Source organism: Aythya fuligula, chromosome 7, assembly GCF_009819795.1.
Source record: "Aythya fuligula isolate bAytFul2 chromosome 7, bAytFul2.pri, whole genome shotgun sequence".
NCBI classification, from domain to species: Eukaryota; Metazoa; Chordata; class Aves; order Anseriformes; family Anatidae; genus Aythya; species Aythya fuligula.
In genome coordinates, this window is record NC_045565.1 from 9,417,322 (window position 1) to 9,440,422 (window position 23,101).

The 23,101-nt window shown below is 40.9% G+C and overlaps 1 protein-coding gene across 1 annotated transcript; it reads right to left on the minus strand.

The window, feature by feature from the left end:
- Nucleotides 1–1,003: 1,003 nt before the first annotated feature.
- MMRN2 (multimerin 2) lies at nt 1,004–23,031 on the minus strand. The gene is made up of 7 exons (XM_032191690.1): nt 22,565–23,031; nt 10,391–10,513; nt 9,229–9,335; nt 7,915–7,980; nt 6,412–6,585; nt 3,412–5,316; nt 1,004–1,670 (listed from the first exon to the last, which is right to left on the minus strand). Exons 1-7 carry the CDS (start codon nt 22,846–22,848, stop codon nt 1,282–1,284), a joined length of 3,048 nt encoding a protein of 1,015 aa, XP_032047581.1. The 5' UTR covers nt 22,849–23,031; the 3' UTR covers nt 1,004–1,281.
- Nucleotides 23,032–23,101: the final 70 nt, after the last annotated feature.

Genomic DNA, 23,101 nt, shown 5'->3' on the forward strand with positions numbered 1-23,101 from the left:
CATCGACATTTTCCTGATGTTAGGATATATTAGAGAAACATCTGGACAATATTATATTACTATTAAATTTTACAGTGTAGTTGAAATACAGCACAGACCTACAAGGAAAAAAACTAGGCTGCTTCTAAGATCCTTGCTTAACAATAAGTGTTAGAGGGTGCACCTTACTGGGTTTGATAGATCTGTACTAGTGTTCATGGTATGTACGGACAGAAATGTTGAATTTTAGTGAACTGCAGAAGTTTGTAATAAAACAGTGTGTGACTGCCTATGGACCACACAGAACAGAAAGGTAAAATTGTCCTGGCTTCTTGGTTTTGAGCAGCTACATTTAAGTGTTAAAGTATCATTCTTCTTCATTTCTCTTTTTTTTTTTTCTTGACGATGAGGATATTTGCCATAAGGAGGGTGCTGTTTTTGCAGAGTCATAGAATGCCTGAGGTTGGAAGGTACCTTAAAGCTCATCTACTTCCAGCCCCCTGCTATGGGCAGGGACACCTCCACCAGACGACGTTGCTCAAAGCCCCATTCAGCCTGGCCTTAAACAGTTACAGGGATAGGGAATCTACAGCTTCTCTGGGCAGGCTGTGCCAATGCCTCACCACCCTCTGAATAAATAATCTTTTTTCCAATGTCTAATCTAAATTTTTCCTCTTTTAGTTTAAAACCATTACCCCTTGTCTTATCACCTCACTCCCTGACAAACATCCCTCCCCAGCTTTGCTGTGGGCCCTCTTTAGGTACTGGAAGGGTGCTATAAGGTCTCTCTGGATTCTTCTGTTCTCTAGACTGAACATCCTCATCTCTCTCAGCTTGTCTTCATAGGAGAGGTTCTCCAGCTCTATGACCCTCCTCACTGCCCTCCTCTGGAGTCATTCCAACAGATCCACATTCATAGTTCGAGGCCCCAGAGCTGACTGCAGTACTCTAGGTGCTTGTGAGAAAGGGGGAAAGAGAAACAAGTTGTGATGTAAATTAAGAAAGTCCCACAAAGCATTTTTTCTAATTAGGTATAATTCTCATGGTGGAAGGATTTGGGAATGTGTGTCCTGATAACGTTTGGAGTCCAAACCATTAGGTTATCACTTGAAAGGAAATCCATTGCTGCTTATAAGCAACTAATCAAAGCCAAACACTTCCAGAAAAGAAGCTTGAAGACAAATCTAGAGTAGTGCTATGTTTAAACACATGCAGTAGGATTGAATACATCACAGATGAAGCAATAGTGAATTGATCCATTGCATCTATGGAAAAGATACCAGTAAAACAAAATGTCACTGTTCAAGTTTTAAATAGTAGGAATCCACCCATTGTTGTCCCGGGTGGACTCCGTTTTACCACAGAGCCCTGCAGCAATTCAAACCATACTTTCTCCCCTTTCTCCATTTCTGCCATAGCAAAAGTAGTCATAGTATTTCCAGTTGGTGTTTTCCTTTGACTACTTGAGAGAGTTCTTTTGTACCCACGGCTAAAAGAGAGTTGTCCTAGTGCCGGTCCTGATCTAAACTCCACAGAGATGACAAAGAAGTAGACACCTTTGTGTGGTGCTTTAAAGTAGCCGTGTTCAGGGAAATAGCTCTGTCCATAATTGAGGTATGTTTCATTAAGTCTCAGAGTTCTTTCTTTATCCTTCTGGTCTGAGAATCCTACATGGAATGCCACCGATGAGTCTGAAAAAGAGAGAAGAACAGAATTTTAGCAATGAGAGACTAGAATTTTTAGCAATGAGCATTCTCTCTCCAGCTATTACTTACTATTTTATCTATACAAGAGCCCAAGCCATGAAACAGCTTTTTTTCATTGATAATTCTAGATCTAGTCTTTTAGAAACATTGTCTGTGATCCAAAACACATTTCCTCTTTTTAAACATAGAAGTAGTACTTGTTCTTGCAGCTATTATAAGATTAACATTATAAAAAGTGAGAGGTCAGGAAGAGGTAAAACTAGACCAGTTCACATCATTGGAAAAAAAGAACTGAAAATATCTGAAAAGCTTTTGGACATGAAAGCTCTTCTTTAAGTCATGCCTGAGACTGTTAGCAGAAGTAGAGAGCTTGTAAAGACATGCACCTGTGAGCCACACAGGGCTATGAAATGCCATGGTTTACTCTACACTGAAAGATAACAGGTTGCTTTCCAAGCTTGCTTTGAGACTGGGGGCGTTGCTTCCTGTGAGAAAATACTGCACTGCAGCCCTCCAGGAGCCTGCCCTCCTCAGCTGCAACGACAGGGGTGCAAAAGGCAGGAGCATTCCCATCGCTTCAGCCTCCTGGTTGTTATCTAAATGGAAACAGTTTAATAATTATTTATTCCCAACACTATTTTTATTGTAAAGAAATGCTACATACAATTGAACTTCTAGGACTGAAAATTTGGTCGGGAGATCTGTCTGCACATATTTTCAGGAGTAGTTTGTATGTTGCAGTATGTTTTCAAATTTGTGGAATGTCTTCTTGCAATTATCCTTTTTGGAGAAGCAATCAAGCACAAAGGAAAATTCCTTAATCAAAGAAAAGCCTCTTTCATTGAGATCCTGTGACATGAGTAGACTCTTAGTTTTCTATTAAAAGAATGTTCCTTTCTTCTTTTCACGTAAAATCATTAAATTAGGGTTCTCAGGAGAAAGATAAACATGTTTTAGAAAATACTTCTGTTTTGCTGGCACATGAGACATCTTATTCTTGGGAAAGAAGCAAAGTCAATAGAAGCTTAACTACAGTTTAAAAAAAAAAAGTTCAGAAATAGCTGAGGAAACAAATGTAGATTGATGTAGCTGAAGAAACAACTAGTTGTAGTGACTTAGGCAGATGTCACAGCAAAAACAGGCCTCAGTGATGTCTCCATTAAAGTTACTGTTAGATATAAGCTGGAAAACTTGTCTCTAAAGCTTAGCGCTGAGAGAGAGTTTCTCTGGTCAATCCTCCATGTTCTACTTGCACAAATTATAGTGAATTTAATGCATCTGTCCAGATAAGCTAGGATTTGTTGCTTTGAGTACATTCCTTCTAGGCTCAAGTAACAGAGGAACAAGAAGCAAAACAAGGAAGCCCAGCACTCCCTATCAGCTTTGAAAGAGAAAACTGTTACTGCATCAACATGAGCACCTAAAGACAGAATTTGTGTTCTAAATATCTGAAGTTCAATTAATTCAAGGCCAATTCCCTAGCAGCTGTAATGGGTGTCATTTTATCAGCTTTGAACAAAGTTCACCAGTGCATCGACTTGGTTCTCACTCAGAGTGTTGAGATGGAGGGGCATGATGTAAATTGTGTCAAAACATCTCCTTCAACATCCCATAAGATATCTGGCAGGTCACAATTCATATGCTTTGAGAGGGAGGAGCAGGACCTGTAGCAGGGCCCAAAATGAAGCTAGACCTGCACGCTAGCAAGTAAAACAAAAGAACCTACCTTTTTCCAGAAGTTCTGTCTGCACTGTATTTCTTCCACTTACTATCTGTGTATTTTCTCTGTGCTTCTCAAGCTTCTTTTTGTGTCTTTGCTTGTCTTGACCTTTCTGTTGCCTTCTCACTTTTCTGGTCAGCATTGACTGAATCTTTGCAACATCCAGGCTTATATTGGAGGCGACTAATTCTTCATTGCTTCCAAATAGCTTTTTGAAAATCAGCAGATGTTCCTCCAGCTTCTCTTTGATGGTTGCTAAATCTCCTGAGAGAACTTCCACAGAAAAGTTCAGTGGCTCCACTACATTTGTTATTGTATGATTGCAGCAGATATTCATGTCATTTCTGGCTTCATGCCTCTTGATTGCCAGGCTCAGATGTTTGATGTCATTCTTCAGAGTCATGATGTCACTATATGCTGAGCTATCCAAGGAGTCGTCTTTGGAAGCCTCATAATTAGGTTCCATATGCTCTACATTGCTGTGCTGACTAACGTCATCCAGTGCAGAGGGTGTCTGAGTTTCCTGTTTGGAATGCTTTGAAGATACACGAGCATCATGAGTACTCCATTGACCTCTCTCCAAGAGATGAAATCTCTTTACAAGAGATTCTAAGGTCATATTTTGTTCTTGGAGTTTATCTGAGATCTCTCTGAGAGATTCTTGCAGCTGAACCACTGATGTTACAAGGGTAGTAGGATCCTCTTCAAACAAGAATTCCATAAACTCTTCTCCCAGTAAAGCCTCCAGGGCTATTTTGTGCCGCATGGCATCTTCTAAAAGAGAACCAAAAGAACTGTTGAGATACTTGATGTGTCTATGAATTTCTTCATCTTTCTTCTTCAAGAGGACTATGTCTCCTGACAAAGATGTAACTTGTGACTGAAGCTGTCTGTTCTCTTGATGGAAGCTAAGGGACTGATGGATAGATGGAAAAGTTGAGGAGAGCTTTTCAATTTCATTCCTCAAGAGATCTTTGAAAACAGATTCTAACTGCTTCATATCCTTTAGGTTTGATTGCGTGCCTTCAATTGAGTAAGTGATATTCTTGAAATCTTCCTCGAGTATATCAGTGTCTGAAGATATCTTCTGGCAATTACATTCCTCCATGTACCTCAACAGATCTGAATAGTTTTCCCGAAGATTTGAGAGAGTATAGTTTAGCTCTGATATCTGCCTTTCCACTGCTGCTTTGTTTTCTTCTATAAGAAGTGATTTCTCCATTAAAGTTATTGTTAGATCTTCAGGCCTATACTTTGAGATATTTTTTTTTAACTCCTTAAACCATCTCTCTAAAACTGCAATATTCTGAAAGGCCACATCTGACTCCATGTAAAGTTCTTTAAGCTGTTTTCCATGCCCTGACAGCATATCATTTATTTGTCTGATGGCTAACTGGGTGGTTTCATCTTTGGGACCATGATGTGAGGAGAGTTCTGATAAATTTTTTTTCAAAGTATCAAATTTATTTTCAAGTTTATTTTGCTCGTGTTTCATGTTTGTTAAGCTGTTGTTCAAAGCTAAGAAATGCGATTGCTGGATCTTGTGGTACTTCTTGAGCTTTGTGTCAGTATCAGCCTTGATCATGGTGAGGTTATAGTGAATACTAGCCTGCTGCATTTGCAATTGATTTTCTATATCCCTTCTTATGTGATCAGCTTTCACCACATTTTCCTGGACTTTAGATTCAAACTTAGTTCCTAGCTCTTGGAATTCCCTCTTAGGTACAGTGCTCTCTTGAAATCTTTCTATGCTTTTCTTGTTGACTTCCACATCGTGGGACAGGTTTCTCACTATGTTGGAGAGGTTCTGTAAGCTTCTGTTGAAGCTTGCCCACATTGGGTTAAAATGTTTCCTAAGAAAATTCTCCACATGGGGAAACAAAACTTGCTGCAGAAGCCTTTCCTGTAAATCTGTTAACACAGAAAGATTAAAAAGTAATTAATTAAATTTAAATTCTGCTTTAAGAAAGCATCTTAATCTGGCCAGGATAACTTGAGTATCTATTTTTCCACAGTAACTGACATCTTACTCCCCAAAATCTGAGCACATGCAATAGTTTTTACAATTGCAAAAATAATCTAATTTTAAATCCAAGTTAGTGCAAAGCATGCTGTATCTTTAAGTCTGCAGACAGTAACTTAGATATATATTGTCTGCCCCATTTAAGTCTGAAAAATACTGCATTTTTAAACCCTTAGAGAACAGTTTTGTTAGTGGCCATAACTGCCCATTTTCACAATAATTCTCATTTGGTGTGCTTATTTGACTTTTTCATGCTGTTCTTTTTCTGATGCTTTCTACAATGTACCTTCTACTTCACAAAGTTAGGCAGCATCCTAGCATCTGAATATTCCAGGCCAGGACTCAATAACTTGAAAATTCTGTGAGTTATCTGTACTATGTGTGCATTATACTAAGGCTTGATTTTTAACTTTAGGGTTCAAACTGAGTGACTTGAAGTTCAGTGAAGACAATAGTCTGTACATTAGAAAATGTTTCTGTAAGCCAGTGGCTCGCATTAGTAGGTCAAATGTTGTTGTTTTTTCACTGCAATATACAGCAGGAATAATGTTTTAAATAAAGGGGCAAATTATTTTTATTACATACACCAGTCTGAGATTCAGCACATCATAATATCTAGCATGAGTATGAAAAAAGAACAAAAACCAAACCTAACACTGCATCCCCGCAGGAAAGAAGCGGCCAGAGAAGCAGAATAGTAAGCTAACAAATTAGTACAAGCAACCTCTTTATTATGTGGTTAAGGCAGATTCTGAAAGTTCAGGAAAGTACAAAGCGATCTGCCTTTCATCTCATCTCCCATTTCAAGTTTTGCTTGGATTTGGTTTGTTAATTTGTACTGGAATTTCACCCACTTTCTGCTCTCTTTGGAAGCTACCTGCAGACCAAGGGATATCAGTGTATTCTTGTTTCCAGGTTTTCCTTCTGATCTGCATGGTTTTATAGGGCCTGCTGGCAGGCTGATAATTCGTCAGACCTCTCACCTGCATTGCTCTGGTTCACTTCAAACACCATGCTTGTACCGTTGTTTTCAAATATTCTCTGTAAATCACCTAAGTTGCTGACTGCTTGATGAATATCACTTTGAAGATCATCCAGTAATGCCTCCTGATTTTGAATGACTTCCAACAGTTCTGTTGAATCCACTGATGTTGACACTAATCACAAGATTCAAGAAGAAAGTGTCATGCAATGGAGTACAGCGCGTATTCCTACAAGACCTGTAAGCTCTGAGAACACCACTGTACTTCTTGCTCTGGAAATCTTGCACTGACATTTAGGGGGTTATTGATTTACACTGACATTCTGACATTTAGGGGGTTATTGATTTATAGCAGCTTAACTCAGTTTCTTTGCAAAGTTGTTTTTTGTTTTTTTTTAATTTTTTTTTTTCCCCAACAGTGATGGAAACTTAGTATGTATTTAAATATTAACAAAAGACCTTCAGCCACGTTTGCCATCATGGCAGTAAAATATTCATGTAAGACCTCCCCGTGCCATAAAATATTATGGAATAATGACTGCTTTCAATCCAATTGAATGAAAGGATTGCAAAGTTTAACAAACCAGAATAAAAGGACAGGATGAAAGAAAAATAAAGGTGTTTCAAGGATTCAGGAGCATAGGGTTTACATGTCACAGCTGACTCTCTCTGAGTGGCCCTTTAACTGATGTTACTCTAAATAAATACCTGCTAATTTGAGCTGTAGAATTCAAAGTGTATGCAGAAACCCTAACTGCGCCATCCTCGGGGCCTCTTGCCCTCCAGGGTTACCTTTGACTTTTCAATCTAATGTTTTAGAATCTTGAATCCTCTAGAGCAACTGCTTGCTTATTCACTCAGTGCTGAGAGCATAAATTGAAGAAGACTCTCTCTTTCAGGGCTGTAATGCTACCCTAAACCCAGTTGCTAGAAGTTATTTAATAGCACTATGGGCCCCACCTTTTCCCAGAGGGTAAGGAAAGGTCCTTCTTGAATATTAGACTGGCAGGGCAGAGTGCCTGAGGTACGGTTCTGTGGTATTTCATAACAATATTCTCAAAGCTACTGGGTAGTTGCTCTGAAGTGGCATTTTGAATAGATATTTTTTCTGGTAAATCTTCTGAGCATGGTGTGCTTTCCTGTGAATCCACTGAGCGGAACAAGGAGTTAAACATCCGTACTAATGAAAGGTTTAACTCTACCAGTAGGTAGTGTTAAGGTTTAACACACCAGCACTCACTAGGTGTCAATAATGACTGACCAGCCAGCAGCTAATTTTTAAACTTTTGGCTGTTTTGTCAAGAGCATTCATGCAATGTTATAGCAAAAGCCCTCATTAGTGCCAATAAATGAAATGTCATCGAGTAAAAGCGTTCCCAAATAATGCTTTCACTACAGATAGCATTTATAGCTTATCATGTTAAAATAGCAGCTAAAAATGTGTCTTTTGGGGCAGTGACTGAGAGGTAAGGGAAAGGCAAGTAAAATAAGTTCAAGAACATACTATGGTTTGAGAACTCCTCTTCCCGTCCTTCAGTTTCATTTCCTGGCACTGGAATGAAATTGGGATCTGCAATTGACATGTGATACATCTGTGAAAACATTTCAGATACAGAAACCACTACAGCTCAGCAAGGCAAGACAGGGCAATTTCATGTATAATGTGACAGATGTGGAGACAGGCTTCTGCACTGCAGGTTTCCTAGGGCAAGCAATATCATGTCAGGAGAACCTCACCTGTGGCACTGCACTGACATGCAGCACTGTGTAAATGCTAATGCTGTGTGGTAGGGGGGGTGTTTTTTAAATTCATGCTGTGTTACTGATAAGAAATGTGTCTGTTACAAATAGATGCTTGTTTTCTGGAGAGTCCTATCAAAAGCTCTGCAGATTCCACTTTGCTACTCCAGTTACCTGAATGTTCTGGTGGTACACCAGCTACAGCAGGTGATGCTCTACAAATGAGGAGATAAGGAAGCAGCTGGTTTTGGTCAGTGAGTGTAACAGAGGAGGGGCTGGACAAGATGCACTGCATTTGGTAAAATCCTGCTAACATTACAAATGAAAGCACATGCATCACCTTAGAGATAAATCTATGAAGAAAAGGTATCTGCAGAGAAAAGCTAAACTCACAGAGATGTAAACAGAAACTCCAGTTTTATCAGCGGAGTCCGTTTGGGTAGGTGAATTGGACAAAGATTTTCACCTTAATGTTTGACTCTTGATTGTCTTAATTACTATGGGGAATTACCTTTTTTCAACTTTTATTCTTCCACTTTCAAATGAAGTATTATCTGCTAAATCTTGCTAGTTTCATGAAGCAGTCCAGTCTTAAAACCACACCGTCCTCCCTTCTCTTTTACTTAGTAGCTGCAGGCATCATTATGTAGTGTTAGGAGCTGTGGTAGTTCAGGGTTTGTCTGAAACTAGATACAAGGCCATTTCCCTACCAAATTACTTTTTCCTGTAAACTAACTTTCAGACAGGCCATAAGCTTGTGTTGCTACCTAATTTCTTCAGTTTCTACAGGGAATTAGATGTTCCTAGGTGGAGCTGTACATCTGGCTGCCCCCCTCCTGCCCTGGCTAAATGAATACCTCTCTCAATCCGTGAAAATTAGAGAAAAGTAGCTGATGCTATACTAGCCTTATTTGCAGCTAATTATACCTATTGCTTGCCCCAGATCACTGCATAGCAGACCAAAGAATATAAGGCATCAATCCTCAAACAGGAAAAACAAATAGGCAAACTGCTATTTCTTGCCACAGTGAATATCATTTAGTCTGAATTCTCATGCTTGCTCTCTGGCTTTCCTTACCACGTTGTTCACAGTCCTTGCCAGTAAATCCAGGGCAGCACTTCCACTGCAAAGATTTCAAAACCTTCTGTTTGACTTGATAGATGGGCTTCAGGGCTGTCCTGTACCTAAAGAATAAGGGTCCAGGCGTTAGAGTCCAAGCTGCTGTCAGCTGATGGAAATTCACTGACTAACTGTAGTCTGGTGCCAAGTGTGTCCTAGATGACTAATACAGAAAGTGGTTAAGAAGTTTGTCATAAATTCTATCATTATTGCTCAGTAACATTTAAGCAGTAATTGACAGCATTTTTTTCCCCCGCATAAGATTGCTTTTCAGGACTGCTGCTTCCAGCAGGAGGTGTATGGAGATTCATAAATGCTGGCGGAATATAAATGGTATTCAGTTAGCAGGGCTGCAGCAGTCTACTTCACACCCCTGCTGTTGTCCAGCAGAGACTTTTTCCAAAATATTGGCACTAGTATGACAGGAGTCTTAGAGAGAGATGTTACAGCTGGCAAATTTCTGTAACTATCAGAAATGCAACTTGAATATTTATTGTTTTAGTCCTTTGCACTTGAGCTTGGACTGAGCTTTAACATTTGCCATGTGCTGATGAGTTGTAGAGAAAGCTCTGTTTTTAAGCAACCATTGCAGGATGGCACTGGCACCAAGAAAGACATAAATTTGTTAAAACTGCCACTAGAAGTGATCGTAAAACTATTTTTGTTTCAGAGAAAAATGAATTGTAGTAACAAATAGCAAAAGCACTTCTATTTCACAAATCAATGAACGACATAAATGTGAAAATATTTATTAAATGGGTATTAAATATTGCTTCATTTAAGAAGTGAATTTAGAATCAATGTCTTACAACTATAAAAATGCATCAAGTATGGTGCCTTCAGGGACATTGCTGGCTTCCACCAGTGCCCTTTGGGCAGCCAGTCTTGAAGAGTGAGCACTTGGGCAATTGCGTGTCTCTAACTGTGAACAGTCTCACTGATGGCCACAGGCAGCAGTTGTTTTTATTTTTTTTTTCTTTTTGTTTTTGAAGTTACTTGTGTGTGTGTGGTTGGTACTTCAGTTCTTTTTTAAACATGCCATTAAATAATTTTGAAAGTATCATTTAGATACTTCACAGAAGATTCTGTTGCCTCCAGTGGCTTTGTATGGGGTACTTACATGATCTTCTGGCAGTCTGAAGCTCCGTTCGCACAGGGCTGCTGGGAGTTGACAATGTACTTCTCTTTCATGCAGGCTTCTATGTATGTTACTAGGCGGGACTGCGTGAAGGAACACCAGTTCCTGATGGGGGGGGGGGAAAAAAAGTCAGGAAAAGAATTTGAAAAAGGTCTTTTAAAGTCTATTTGTAACAGTGTGAGATGCAGAGGGACCACCTTTTTTTTCTTTTTTTTTTTTTTTTTCCTCCAGCTGGAGAGATTTTCCTCATCATCATAGAAGTGGAAAATGCTTGCTAGCTTCTCCCTCAACTCCCAGTTCCTTTGTTTTCATTCAGAATGCTTATCAGAGTTTGTTTCAGAAGGGTTGATTGTCTGAACTTTGATGCATTAGTTCCATTTCCAGGCCTTTCATTTAGCAGGAGGCATTTGCAGCCCACGATAACCTGCAGGTTAATGTCACTTTAAATGTCAAATTGCCTGGGTCGGCGTGTTGCCAGTTCAGATGCTTCGTGTCTGACTCATCGTGTCTGGGCTGACTGCTTCTGGAAACTTAATCCTACAGAAATTCCATTAATAATCGGTGTCTTCCGAAGCATTGCTGCTTCAAGACGATCCAGTAACTAATCAGATTTTATTAATTAGGCTAACTTTGAAATAACCTCTTGCCATGCCCTACAGAAAAATAATATTGGGGAAATGAAGGTTATTTTCTTGGCTTTTGTGCTTTTGTCAAGGACAAGTGAGTTTCACTAATAACTACCTCAGTCAGTTTTCCAAAACAGAGCTGTGTAGATATCTGTTGATTTCAGAGTGCAGATGAGCATCTTTATTTTCAGGAGTTAGAAGTCAAGATGAAGTGTATTGTTGGTTGAAATTTGATGGTTAAAAACCAAGTTCACTAATGACAGGGTGTGAGAAGTAATAACTCTAGGGGGAAATGGAAAAAAAATACGATGAATAGCATCTGATTAATGTGTAATTGCAGCTATTGTTGGAAGTCTGTACACATATTGAATGCCTTATTTCAGATGACATGTTTACAGAAGTTCACCAGTTAAACACCAAGGCGCCCTGGTGCGCTCCATGGGTAGCGATGCGTAGAAGAGGGCCGTGACAGCTTTGTTGGGACCAAGAAGCTGTACAGAGACCAGCAGTCCCTGCTGCCTCACTGTTTATCTCTGGTTGTAAAATCTTGAGAGAGGGTCACTGAACCAGCAGCTGCATTTTACACACTACCCACCTTAAGGACAGGCATGGGCCTGGTGTCCCACAGGGGTTTCTGGTGGTGTGGCTCCGCGGTCCTGGCCGCTGCAGGGGAGCACGGGGATCTCTGGAGCTGTATGTACAGGGCCATAAGGAAGTCGCAGCATAACATTCAGCAGCATGATGAAAATGTGCTAATCCTCTTCCTTTAGGAAGAGGTAAGCTTGAGCAGTGGGGAGAAATAAGTGAAAATTATATACCGCCGTCATGGCTGAAGATAATTCAGCTTAACTTTCCAGAGCCTCTCAATAGAGGCAGGTGGAAGCAGGCTGCTGTGGGGCTGGGCAGCCTGTTACCACAGAGAGCTGATGCGCTTACTGTGAGGCACCAGCTCTGCCAGCTCGGCCTCTGCCTGAGGCTGTGCGGCCGCGGCTTCACACAGCCCATGTGGCCTGCAGGAACACAGCCCCTACAGCACAGCTCCCACTCTGCAGCAGGACCTGCAGTCCCTCAGAGCTGCTGGGAGTCCGAACCGAGACACACAGCTCCACTGTGTATATTCCAGAAGGAAATTCTGGCATGAGATTGGCTGCAAAAGCTGTCTGAGATCTTCATAACTCCTTATGGTAAGGCACCCGCAGAAGAACCACCCTTCTGATGGCCATGAAATTAGCTGTCCTGGTTGAAGACCACTGAAATCTCAAAAACTGAGCTGCTCTGCTGTTGGATGCCCAAGTGACAGGTGTATTAGTGATGGCAAGATTTGTTCATTATGGTTGTCTATTTTGTTTGGTTGGGTTTTGTAACCTTGTTTTTCCTGATGCTGCCGCTAGCAATCTCATAGTCAGAAATTTGTTGCTGGAAAGTTTGAATGCACAGGACTAAATCTGGTGTTTAAACAGGTGCTATTTTCACATTATGATTTTTTTTCCTTTGTCTGCCATCTCTAACAGTATGCAAGCATCCTGCAAGCATCCCCTATAGTCATAGCCATTGCTGTGAACTTACGGCTTGCAGGTGTCAGTACGTGCAGTGTATCTGCTTAGATGAAGCCTGAAGGGAAATTACAAATCATATTATATGCCATTGTGCATGCTGTTAAACTATTTTCACATAAGAAATAATCTCTAGATTCTCAAAATAAAAGCAGATTCAGGCCTTTTATAATACTGGTCATATCCCTTGGGATATTTGGAAAGATTGGGAGGTTTTTGTACTCCATGGGTTTGTGTTAAAACGGAGCAGAGCATTGTGTGGGGGAGAGCTGTGCCTCATAAACAACAACTGAACTTTAGGCAGTATATTTTTAAATGGGAACACAGGAACCAAATCTCTGATAATCAGCATATATGGAAAAAGTTTGCCTCTCTAACTGAGTTGCAGAAACAATGGGGAACCAGGTCGAACACAAAAGCAGAAGCTGTGGCCACAGCAGCGGAGGGAGAAGCAGGGCAGCCTGGAGAAGGGGAGGAAGCTGGAAGCATGGAGAGGGAAAGCAGAAAGCCTGGGCAAAGTGGGCACATTTTTCTCCCAGGCCTTCTCTGCTCCCTAGCTCCCCAGGGGGCAGTGTGACTGAGACATCAGTGAGCACCCTGCAGACAAAACTGTTCCTTTCTGAGAGGCAGGTGTAAAAGCTGAGCATTGAAGCGATGTGCTGTAGCTTTTCTTCTGATTCCAAGCCGAAAGAGCTGTTTTGGTGAGCTGTAGTTTTAAGTGAATGGCTGGATGAGTTTTTGTGTCTATTTTCTGTGGGAGCTCTGCCCCTAGGTACTTCTGCTCCCTAGGACTGAACCAGAGGTCAAATCCTCAAGCTTTTGTTAAATTATTACTCTTGAATAATCCAGTGCTCTGCCTGTGTGACCAGGCAGCACAGTTAATGTCAGGAGGCCAATGTACACGCTTTGGCTGTCACTTGGCTCCGAGGTGTGTGCAAGTCCACCAGGTTTTAGAAGGCTGCATTGCTTTTCAGTGGCAGCATACAGTTAATAACCCAGAAACAGAGACCTGATTTGTGCTTGTATTTATGCAGTCCTCTGTCACGTGCCTGGCAAGCCATCGCTGGGAGTGACTTTTCCAGCTCAAATCCCCTCTGCCCTTTTTTCTCTGGGGAAATAACTTGACCTGGCCATGCTGTTAGACCAAGCTGGCACTGGTACGAGGTGCAGTACCTCAGACCTGCCTGGTGGGATATCTGCCAGATCCCGGCAGGACCTGCATTCAATGTGAAAACCTCCTTTTCAGATAGGATTCTTTTGCTTTCATGTTTTGCTTTTCCTCGATGAAAACAATGCACGCCCCATGAATCATAATCTGTGCTGATTTGCTTTTCCCACCATACGCAGCTCCCAAACAAGTCCTTTGAGTCATGTAAGCCGTACAAATCTAAACCAAATGTTTACATGCATGAGCATGCGTGTGACCGAGAATGAGTGTTTTGCTATGTTGCACATCCAAACTTAGTAGAAAATATTAGGATTCTCTTCTAAGCCCACTGATGTGCTGCATGCGTCTTGTGTGTGTACTTCTAGTTTCCCACCAACAGAAAGGCGTTGTGAGCTATCAGGAGTTGAATCAATGTTTGATCCCAAACTGATGCTTGTTTTGGACACTTATGCATTATGCAGGACTAGTATGAACAACAGAGAACTTGACAGACTTTCAGTAAAAACTGTTTTTAATGATGGTCATGTTTATTTCTGTTTTTTACCTTCTCACTAGTTCTCCTTTTCCTAATATTAAAAGCTTACTCATGGAGCTGAGTAGCTGTATAATATCAAGTTTGGGTTTTAACCACAAAAAGTTCTGGTGGTTTTGAGTTTGAAGTTTACAAACATTTATTCTTCCATCAAGTACATAAAGCATATTTTCCCCATCTGTAATAAGCTGCAATATAGATATGTGTGCCAAAAGGTGAAATTTCTATTGCAGTATTTTTTGCACATCTTGTCAAATGCTTCCTTTAAGGGAACTTCGCTATCTACTACTAAAAATACTTCTTGACTCTATTAAACTTGAGGGAAATGTGTCATTCTTTATTGTTTCTGGAACAATTTAAAGACTTGAAAAGGCTTGATTTAAAGTTCAGTGAGGCGAGCGGGAATTCTGCTGCTGACACCAGTGGGCTATGAAGTCTCAAAGAACTGCCCTTTCACACATAGGAGTTTCTTTATTCAGCTTGTTTCTGGGACACAGAAGCTTTGTGTTCTGCTCCTGCATTTTTTCATCTTTGTGACTGTGTAGCTTCACTCGCTGAATATATATAACCAACTTAACACCCTCTGCTTTTGTTCCCTTTAATAGGGTTTCCTTTTGATTTAAGCCTCTGCTACCAAGGAGAGGGGAGTAGAATGAAGCTGCTGGGTGAGGAGAGCAGAAGAGGTTTCTCCCCAGGGGAGGGATTGGTAAAGTTTATAACAGAACTGCAAGTTGGAGCAACGCCTTAGTGAACCCTAGCAAACCAGGGCTACACATTTGTTCAGTTGCTTTTCCTGTTTTACAATCCAAGTAAATTGATCTTCTTTTAAACCCAGAAAAAAGCATCTGAATAGTTTTCTTTACTAGACTAGGTGTTTGTTTGTTTGTTTGTTTTTTTAGTCTTTCTTCTAATCTCCATATTGAATAGAGTCTTAAGATGCATCTATTTCTGCTTTATTTTGAGTGAAGTGTATTGTTTTCTGTGAGGTTAAATAAACTTGGCTACAAGACAACCTATATTTAAATAAGATTCAGCAGATTTAGGTTAGTTTAAGCTCCTTTTATTTTAACCTTTGAAGTCTTAAAACTAAAAATTGAACTTAGAATTATTGTTTTTTTTTCTTATATGGCATCCTATCCCTGCTTCTACTGAAACATAGCAAAATACGGGCAGTTCTGTCTCTGCTTTTAGGATTTGGTCAGACATCCTGCTATTATAGCAAATGGAACAACTCTTCAATAGGTAGGAGATAAAGCAAGGTGCCTAGTCTGCTATCAGTAACATCATGCTAAAATTAATGTAAGGTTGGCTCTTTTTTCATACAGCACTACAGTGCCAATAGCAGCGTGATGGTGGATGTGAATAATGTCCTCCTAGCTCAGTTATGTACTTACACGTTTATTTTTCTTGTTCTCCTGATTGGCACTGTAATGTGTTGCTGTAGACACTTGCTAAGTCAGTGGAATTTTTGCCTCAAAAGCTTCAGGACATTGTTTTTCCATAAGTTTTATTATTCCTTTGTCTGTACTCGTACAATTGAGTTGTCCTTCACGTCAGTTTCCTCATGTTTCTATCTCAAGGAAGCCAGTTTCTGTAATTACTTTGAAAACTCCTGCCCAGCCATTTGTGTCTATCACTGACAGAGTGCAAAACTTTTCAGGCCCCTGGCACTTTCATTTGCTGTGCAGTGCAAAGATATGCAATTATTGCTGCTAAAATGTGCTACTAGATGACAATAGAGGACTGCTCTGTTCAAATTTCTAGTGATTTTCCACTAAGTTATATGAACTTCTGACATTTATCAATTGAAGTGGAAAAAAAGATTGAGGTTTTAGCTGCAGAACAACTTGTGTGCTATTTTCCTTGCAGTGCAAAATTCTCACCAAGAAAAAGCATTCCATAAAACAGAGATCGAGCATTACATTTAATTTAGTGTAAGCCAGGGCCATGTGTGTCAGTTTGAGGAGGACGTATCTTTATTCATTGTGGAATGCCAAAGGGATTAAGTACTTGAAAAAGGTACTGGCTCTCAGAGGGAACAAGGTGTGGCCCTGCTTTTAATTAGCAGCTGGCATGTGATTACTGCTTACTTGTCAGCACATCAGTGAATTCTGCTCTGAGCAGCCAGCAGCGTGTATTACAGTCAGGCAGCAGAAACTACTACATTTCCTGCGTCTCTGTCTTTCCTTGCTAATGGGTAGAGCTCCCTCTTGGGCAGGAATCTGGGATTTTCCTGTACCTCATCCCATGGACTACTCCAGTTTTCCTTTAGGGTTAATTAAGGTAGACTGACTTATTAGCAGTTTACCTAAAGCTAGGCTGAAAGAGTGGCAGTGGTAGTGTCAAGTATTTGCATTTCCCTGCAGTGCTGCAAGTCTGCCAGTGCCCAAAGCTGGTTAAATGACACTTTTATTTCAGCAGTAGTGCCTGTTAGTATGTTGTTAGTTGTCAGTTGGCTTGCAGAATGTCCTAAAAACTTAGTGCAATTAAGGCTTTCTGAGTAAATCCTGTCCTCAGCTTGGAGCCTTGCTGTAAGCAGGTGTTCAAGAGAAAGCAGACTTGGCTGCAACTGCTTTTGAGGCAAGCCCAACTGCTGTACAAGCTACTTCAGAAAAATAAATGCAGGAGGCTTTGCTCTCTTCACAAAATGTCCGCAGCCATTACCTCATGTATATTATCCTTGCAACAATACAAGTTCTGTGGCCCGCTCTGAGGGCAGCCTACACTTGGATTTCATCTTTTGATTTCTGCAGATGAAAGTTCACTGCTAATATAGCACTCTCACTTCTTTGTCAGACTTTGCCTTGAGCTAGTGTCACAGCCAGTGGCCACTTCCCAGCATGGCTGTGCTGGTGCCAGGGAGTCAAAATGCAGAGGAAGGCAAGCTTGCCAAACTGTGTGCACTCAGGGTGAGGACAGTGTGCACCAAGGTCTGTCGTGGTCGTCTTTTGGCTGGCCTTGGCAAAAGCTTCAGTTTGTTCAGGGCTGGCCACTGCCGACTTGTTTCAGGGATATTGGCCCCAGAAGCAGGACAGCATGGGATCCACCTGCTGGCAGTGCTGATGGGGAGTCTGTCACTGTACTAACAGGAGACCCCTTGCTGTCTGCTGAATTGCTTGAAGCTTGCACTAATGAGCTGTGTAACAAAGGAAGTAAGACAATCCTTTGGACACCAAGGGTCTGGTAACTACTGTATCACATGCAATGAAGCAGTGTTTCGTCAGGAACTGGTCATTCGCATCAAGTACACTAGTGGGGAGCCACTCCACGTGCTGCTCAGGAGAGCTGGAGTCAAATAGCAAGCGGTGTTCTTGGCCAGCAGTCACCGTCTGAGGCAGAAGCTTTATCAGAGAATTTCCAAAAGTCCTGAAAGGAGCCAAGTGCCTAATTTTGATAGGAAATCCATTGCTCCTGTTAACGAACTTGGCACTGCACAAGCTATTGTTGAGCACTCAATGGCCATTCAACTCGTGTGCAGGATGTCAGGGGCTGAGGATCACATTTAGCTGCATTTCTTCCAAGGCCTGTTTTATTTTAAGCCTATGTTTTATTCCACTTTGGTGGGAAATTTCAGTATCCCATCAGCTTCCTAAGAAGCTTCCCTGTCTAATTTGGAAGAAATAGATGAGTCAGTATTAAACTGGTCTTAATTAAATTAATGGATGTTTTCCTGTAAAAGCAGACAAAGAAAACAAGCTATTAAGGATGAGCATTCTAGACTTTCTCTAGAATAAGAGAGATTTTGGTTTTCTCTGCTTCTTTACACTTCAGAGGATAGTTGTTCCATATTTTGACACCCTGGCTAATCACAAGAAGACGCCTGCTTTGTGGCTGTCTCAGAGCAGAGCTGAAGGGAGAGGCGTGTGTTTCACTGAGATAACAATGCTCCTGCCTGACATCAGGAAGCCGCACTCTAATCAAAGGATGACTTGACAGAACTGCATATACAAACCTTGACATATGTTAATACAGTCAAGGATTTACTTATTCTGCAGATTTCTGCCTTTTCTATTTATAATTAGGGATTCTTTTTTTTTTTTGGTAAATATTTTAATTGTAAGAAAAATTGCAATAGATGGGAGACTGAGCATGTGTTTGTGAAATAAAGGGAAAGGAGAACTAAACGACCTGCCCAACTTGGAGATACAGTAAATCTGGGCAGGGGCTACTTCACAGTGACTCCACTTGAGGAAAGAGAGAAGAACTTCTGAGAGACTCGGTTACAGACAGGGAATCCAGCTTTAGTTCCTCTGCTCATTCCCATCTCATCACCCCAGTCCATTTCTTCCTTACTGCGTGAGCCATCCATCTGGGACCAACTCTGTCAGCGTGGTTACTGAGGGGGAAGGTTAAAAAAAGCTTCTGCTTTTTCCTAAGTTTATTTTTAACCTGGAACACTTAAGTGGTCTCATTTACAGTGTTACTTGACAGACAGATCAGGCCACCTGAGGACACAGAGGACTTGAGGCTGTGCTGTCCAAGCTAGCATGTGATGGAATTGCACCTTTTAGATGCTTCATTTATGTTTTTAAATGAAATATGAACACTAAGTGCATGAAATCCGAGTTGTCAACCTGACTGTTCTTGGGGCTGCAGGCACACGGATTGGATTAAAGCCAGCCAGCTGTAATTCTTCTCAATGCTGAGAAAATATAAGAGCCTTCCACTACAGTGCTTTGGTAATGGAGCTGTGCTGCATTGTTTGGTTCAAGAAACAACCTGTTTGGAGGAAGGGGAAAGAAACCCTTCTGAATGTAATTACAGTATAGGTCCTTCCATGGATCTTAGACAAATAGAGGTGGGTTGATGGCAAGGGTACAGATAAAATGTTGTGTTCTTCCCTTGGCCAGGGACCTTTTTGTTTCAAAGGCTGGTTCATCACATTCATCAGCTCAGGCTCTGGCTACCTGTCATCAGCTATCTGATGGAAGTGGTTCTGAAGAGACAAAAATCTCCAAGGTGACTTGTCAGTTTATGATGAGATTTCACAAGCTATCAGGTGTCGTTTACATAGCAATTTTCAGGATAACAACTGTGATGTATTATCTCCTTGATGTATTATGCCTTTCAATATGACTTGATCAGACAGTAGTTGAACTGGTTACACCTAGTGGTAAGTATTACAGTAGGTGATGAAGTGAGGCAAACTTGTAAGCTCTTATTTCATGTTTTCTGGATCACTTTTAAAACATCCACATGTCCCCAGAATGTTTTCAAGGCTCAGTTTAGCTGTCCATACCCACACAAAGGAAAGTCACTGGAGACGACAGAGCATTCCTATGAAGTTCAGCATTAAGCATCTGTTTCACATGGGAGATGAGGAGTGCACATGTATTATGGGTATTATGCATTGAGTATTTATGAAATCCAGAACTTGGTTTTATTGTTCTTACTCTTCATCTTTCATAGCTAAAACAGATGCTAATATGCTCCATATCTCCCCATATACTTGTGCTTTCACTTCCCTTTTTAATTCTGATGGAAGTGTGTGTACACATGGATCCATTTACCTCTTCCATGAGGAAGTAAGTAATGTCAAACTGATCAGATCATATGAGGCACAGCTGAGGGGAAAAATGAGAGAAAAAAAAAAAAAAGAAAAAGATGGTTTCCTGAGGAAAACTGTCTGGTTTTTATTTTGTAAATAACACGTACAAATACTTGCCCACTTTGAACATGCAAAGCTTCTCTGGTGCACTCAGATACAAGCAACAGCTAAGATACTAAACTCTTGCCTAGTTCTTCCTCTAAGGAACAGGCAAAACAAAAAGATTATTGTTCACACTTTTCTCATTAAAAGTCACCTGAGGCCAGTGACTTCTAACCAATTTTCTGATTTTAAAGCCCTTATTATTGTTATTCTGAGAAGAATTCATTAGTGAAGTCACATATCCAAGCATTTGAATGAGATCTAATGAGTCATTTCACGTTACATGCTGAAACAGAAAACAGGGTATTCTCTCTAATTACTGTGGACACATTAGTCATTATGATCTCCAATTATTCAAATAGCCACAATAAGAAAAATCATACTCTAACATTTATTTTAAAAAGATGTAAAGATATTTTGTAACAACCACTATTTTTGATACACTGGGGAAACAGCAAGAGTTTGGGCAAAAAATACCATTTCTGTGAGAAAGACTAGAAGTCACAGGCAAAGTTATATAGCCATAGACTGTTGGTTTGTTTCCCCCACCTCAGCCTGTTCTATGGAGTGTGTTTGTCTCCCTGTGTCTCTTAGTTCCTCATTAACTCCTGGTGCTTTTTTCCTAGTTCTCTCTGGCTTCTCAATGGTTTTTCCAGGACACGTGTCACATTTGCAGGGAGGAAATACCAAACTCATGATAACTTCTTGTGTATGCACAGCAGGCTGCTCCGGCCACAACTACCTGATACGGACTTAAGGGCTTCAGGAGCCTGAAGGTACATTGTTTCAGCCATTTGCAGTGACTTGAAGAATTTGGAGCGCAGGTACAGGTAGAGCAGTGCCATCCCTTATTATCACCACTCTTTCCGCTCAGTTTTGGCCACAGTTCCTCTCAAAGTCTTGCATTTCTTTACTTGTGCACTATATATGTGATTTCTTCAGCAAAAGAACAAATACCTTAGAGTTACTGCCAGATTAGATTTTGATTGCCTGTAGTCATCAACGTTACTTTATAATTGAGGGAACATTGTGATTTGACTCATTATGCAACTATCTCCATAAAAGGAGGAAGTATTTCTCTTCTTGGGAGGAAATTAGGATGAGTAATAGCTTGTGCTGAACAGCATTACACAAGTTGCTGCTCAACAAAGTTACATAGCAAAGGAAGAAATCCCTATTAGCATATTATATTACAGTGTCTTGCTGACCTATGTGTACACCTTTTTTACACCTTTGAGTTTTTGTAATATTTCTAGTTTTTAGAATGCCCTCAGCGCTTCAACCAGTAATCAAATGACTGCCACCTTGCAGCACAGCATGCACGGAGGGCCAGGGCGCTGGTTCTGCTTTGCTTTCCTTGCTCTGACAGAGCATTAGTCAGGAGTTAGTGAGTTAACAGTATGTATCGTTATTGAACGCTATCCATCAGAAAACTGCAAGTCAATACTTGCAGGATTTGGAAAATGACTTAACAGTTTGAGCTACAGATTTGTGGGAGGATGTACTATGAAGGGAAACACCATGCAGAACAGAGGCCTTAATTTTACATGTAGATATGATTTAGAAACATGACTGCATACTTTCTTTCATTTTCACAAAAGGGAAACATGCCATGAACAAGGTTTTATAGTCTCTTACCAGCTCCCTTTTTTCCTTGCCTCAAGAGCATTTGAAGAAAAATATCGGAGCACCCTGAAGCAGTGAGCTGTGAACAGCACTCGCTGTGCTGCTCTTTCAGCTCTCCCAAACAAGGCTCTGCAGTAGCCTTCCATCAGTGCTATAAAAGATTCATACACTGTCCTGCTTGGTTTTCATCTATTTTAAACATTCAGAGACCTACTTACATGCTCTGTAAAACTCAAAAATGGCAGCGTTTGGAAATCTTTCTAGTGCAGTGCATTCTTTTTCTACTCAGACTGGCTGTGCTTCTGCTAAAGATGACCATGATGACAGTGAGAAGCATTTCACTATTGTTAAAATATGGTGTTTGTTTTTCAGGAGGAGGAATGCTTGAATCTGTAGTCATTTTCATGCTTATTTGTTATTCCTTTTATATTTATTCCTCACTATTTTTACTTAGCTAACATCCTGCCATTCTCTTTCCCACCTTTCTCTTTCCCAAGGCCCAAGTCTGCAGCTGGTATGTTCTGGTGCTAGGCAAAAGTTGCCACAGTCAGCAAAAATCCATAATGGGGTGCAAAGAGAAAAAGGCAGTAAATGAAGTTTGTCTAGTTCTGCTTTGCCAGAAACAGTGGTGGGTTTTTGTTGTGTTTTTTTGTTTGCTTGTTTGTTTGTTTGCTTTCGTCTTGTTACAAGAAAGCTGCAAAGCCCTGACCCCATGGCTTTGCTATGCCAGGTGTGTCCACGCACCTCAGTCCATTCAGCTGTCTTGGACTAGGAGAAAGAGTCAGTCCCATCTATGGTTTCATCCTCCACAAGCAATTAAATTGTATCTTCCTGTAGATAAAACATTTAAACCCCTCCTGTTTGGATATAGATAGTTCCCTAAAATCTAGTGTGTTCTAAAGAAAAACTTTAACCAAAAAATGTCTTTCATCAGCAGGATATCTTTATTGAACACGGTTCCACTATCGTTACGTGTATAACATGCATATTTGGGTACTTACCCATTTTGGGACTGTGAGCTTGCAGCTTCAAAATCCGCTCTTTCTTCTTGATGTGAGGAGATGATGCTTGAAGGGTAGTCTCGTGCATCCTCCCTGCGCCTGTCTGCCTCCCAGTAACCTTCTTCCTCACGTGAGAGAGGAGTCCTCTGAGAGTATGCAGAGGTCTCGTAATTTGGTGGCTTTGAGCTGTGCATGGGTCCCTCGTGATGCCCATGATGGTCGGAGTGCCTGGCCAGCTTTGCCAGTCCTACTGCATGATAGAAGAGCAAAAGCTTCACAAGCATCGTGGGCTTTTTTCCTACCTGGTTACACCTGTCTCTTGTTCTTGTCTCTGAAGCGCAGCCTGAATTAGTTCTGGAATGCCCTGGCAATATTCTTTAACTGAAAAGTTGGAAGAAGGAAGAAAAAAAAAAGATTTGTAACAAAGAGCGGAAAAAGCTTTCGACCCTCCCAGCTACTGTGGAAATGTCTGTGGCCATCGAACAATGTGAGCCTGGTTCCTGTGTGGGGCTCAAATGCCTCTGACAGAGGAAAGGA

Excerpts from the sequence above, each read along its gene's own strand:
- MMRN2 (XM_032191690.1), bottom strand. The coding sequence starts at position 22,848 with ATGCTTGTGAAGCTTTTGCTCTTCTATCATGCAGTAGGACTGGCAAAG. Across the intron at positions 7,981-9,228 it reads CAAGGACTGTGAACAACGTG|ATCCCAATTTCATTCCAGTG; the intron begins GTAAGGAAAGCC and ends TGTCAATTGCAG. Across the intron at positions 6,586-7,914 it reads AGAGGAGTTCTCAAACCATA|TGTCAACATCAGTGGATTCA; the intron begins GTATGTTCTTGA and ends TCTTGTGATTAG.